General features: G+C 59.3%; 1 protein-coding gene across 1 annotated transcript in view; it reads right to left on the reverse strand.

Moving 5' to 3' along the window:
- Window positions 1–302, reverse strand: part of LOC104277090 (EF-hand domain-containing protein D2-like) — a gene marked incomplete at its 5' end in the record, with an annotated part of 724 nt that extends 422 nt beyond the window's left edge. Inside the window, one exon of the mRNA XM_009873633.1 lies at window positions 131–302. Coding sequence (XP_009871935.1) covers window positions 131–302 — 172 coding nt within the window. The remainder of the gene's footprint in view (window positions 1–130) is intronic.
- Between the last annotated feature and the right edge of the window lie 849 nt (window positions 303–1,151).

Genomic DNA, 1,151 nt, shown 5'->3' on the forward strand with positions numbered 1-1,151 from the left:
ACTGCAAGGGGAGATGTTGGCATCAGCTCCCCTGAGAGCTCAAAGCCACTACAACTCCCTTCCCACCTTCTTACCACCACCCCAGCACAGCATTGAGCCAAGCAGCAGCCAGGGACACCTCCCTGCCAGCGTGGAGATCCCCCCAGCCTCTCACCTCCCGAAAACTGAGCTTGCTGTCCAGGTCTTCGTCCACTTCCTTGATCATATTCTTCAGGCCCAGGTGCGTCTGTGGTGCACCCAGCTTCTCCATCATCAGCTTCAGCTCCATCAGGTCAATGAAGCCATCCTTTCCTGCGTCATATCTGCAGCATGAAGGCACAGTCCTGTCACATTGCCGTGGGCACGGAGAGCACGCAAGGCCCCCCAGCACCGGCATCTCTGTGTGCACCCAACACCTGGTGCCCTTGCTGGCCAGGGAGCGAGGAGGGAGGAACATGGACCCAGGCACCAACAATCTCAGGCAGCTTGCCAGACCACAGAAAGCTGCTGGTGAACCTCTAACAGCCCCCAGAGCATCACCCAGGATCACTTCTGCTTCCTTTCAGCAGTTGACAGAACCCCTCTGGGGGATGCTGCCAAACCTGCGGCCGGTTGACCGAGCCAGGAGCCTCAGCACATTGGCTGCTGCCAGGGGTAACAAGCTACGGCACTAAACGCACCAGGCACTGGTCCCTCCATCACCCCTTGGTCACGAACCACCTTCCTCCCGGCAGAGCCAGCAATGTTCTGGGCTCCCACGGGCCGGGAACTGTGCTGGCACTCACTGCCCACTGTGGAGACCTGGTGCAGCCATCTCCTCCTCCCTGTGATGCCTCCACAGTGACCTCTCCTGCCTACTCGGAGCCTCTCGGTGGGGGCAGGACAGGCCCTGTAGCACATCCTGGCACAATGCAGTAGGCGAGTGGCTACCTAGGTGCACCCATCGAGACCGGGCTTATTTTTCTGTGTGTGGCTTGCCTTTCCTGCACCTGCAGACACTGCAGCAGCAATGCAGAGCACCAGGCTCACCACATTGCAGGTCCATGACTCACTGTGACCAGCAGGAGGAGGGAGGAGATCATGCCCCTGTACTCGGCACTCGTGAGACCGCACCTCGAGTACTGTGTCCAGTTTTGGTCACCACAGTACAAGAAGGACACTGAGGTCCTGGA

The sequence above is a fragment of the Apaloderma vittatum genome, unplaced genomic scaffold, assembly GCF_000703405.1.
Source record: "Apaloderma vittatum isolate BGI_N311 unplaced genomic scaffold, ASM70340v1 scaffold32497, whole genome shotgun sequence".
In the NCBI taxonomy this organism is placed as follows: Eukaryota; Metazoa; Chordata; class Aves; order Trogoniformes; family Trogonidae; genus Apaloderma; species Apaloderma vittatum.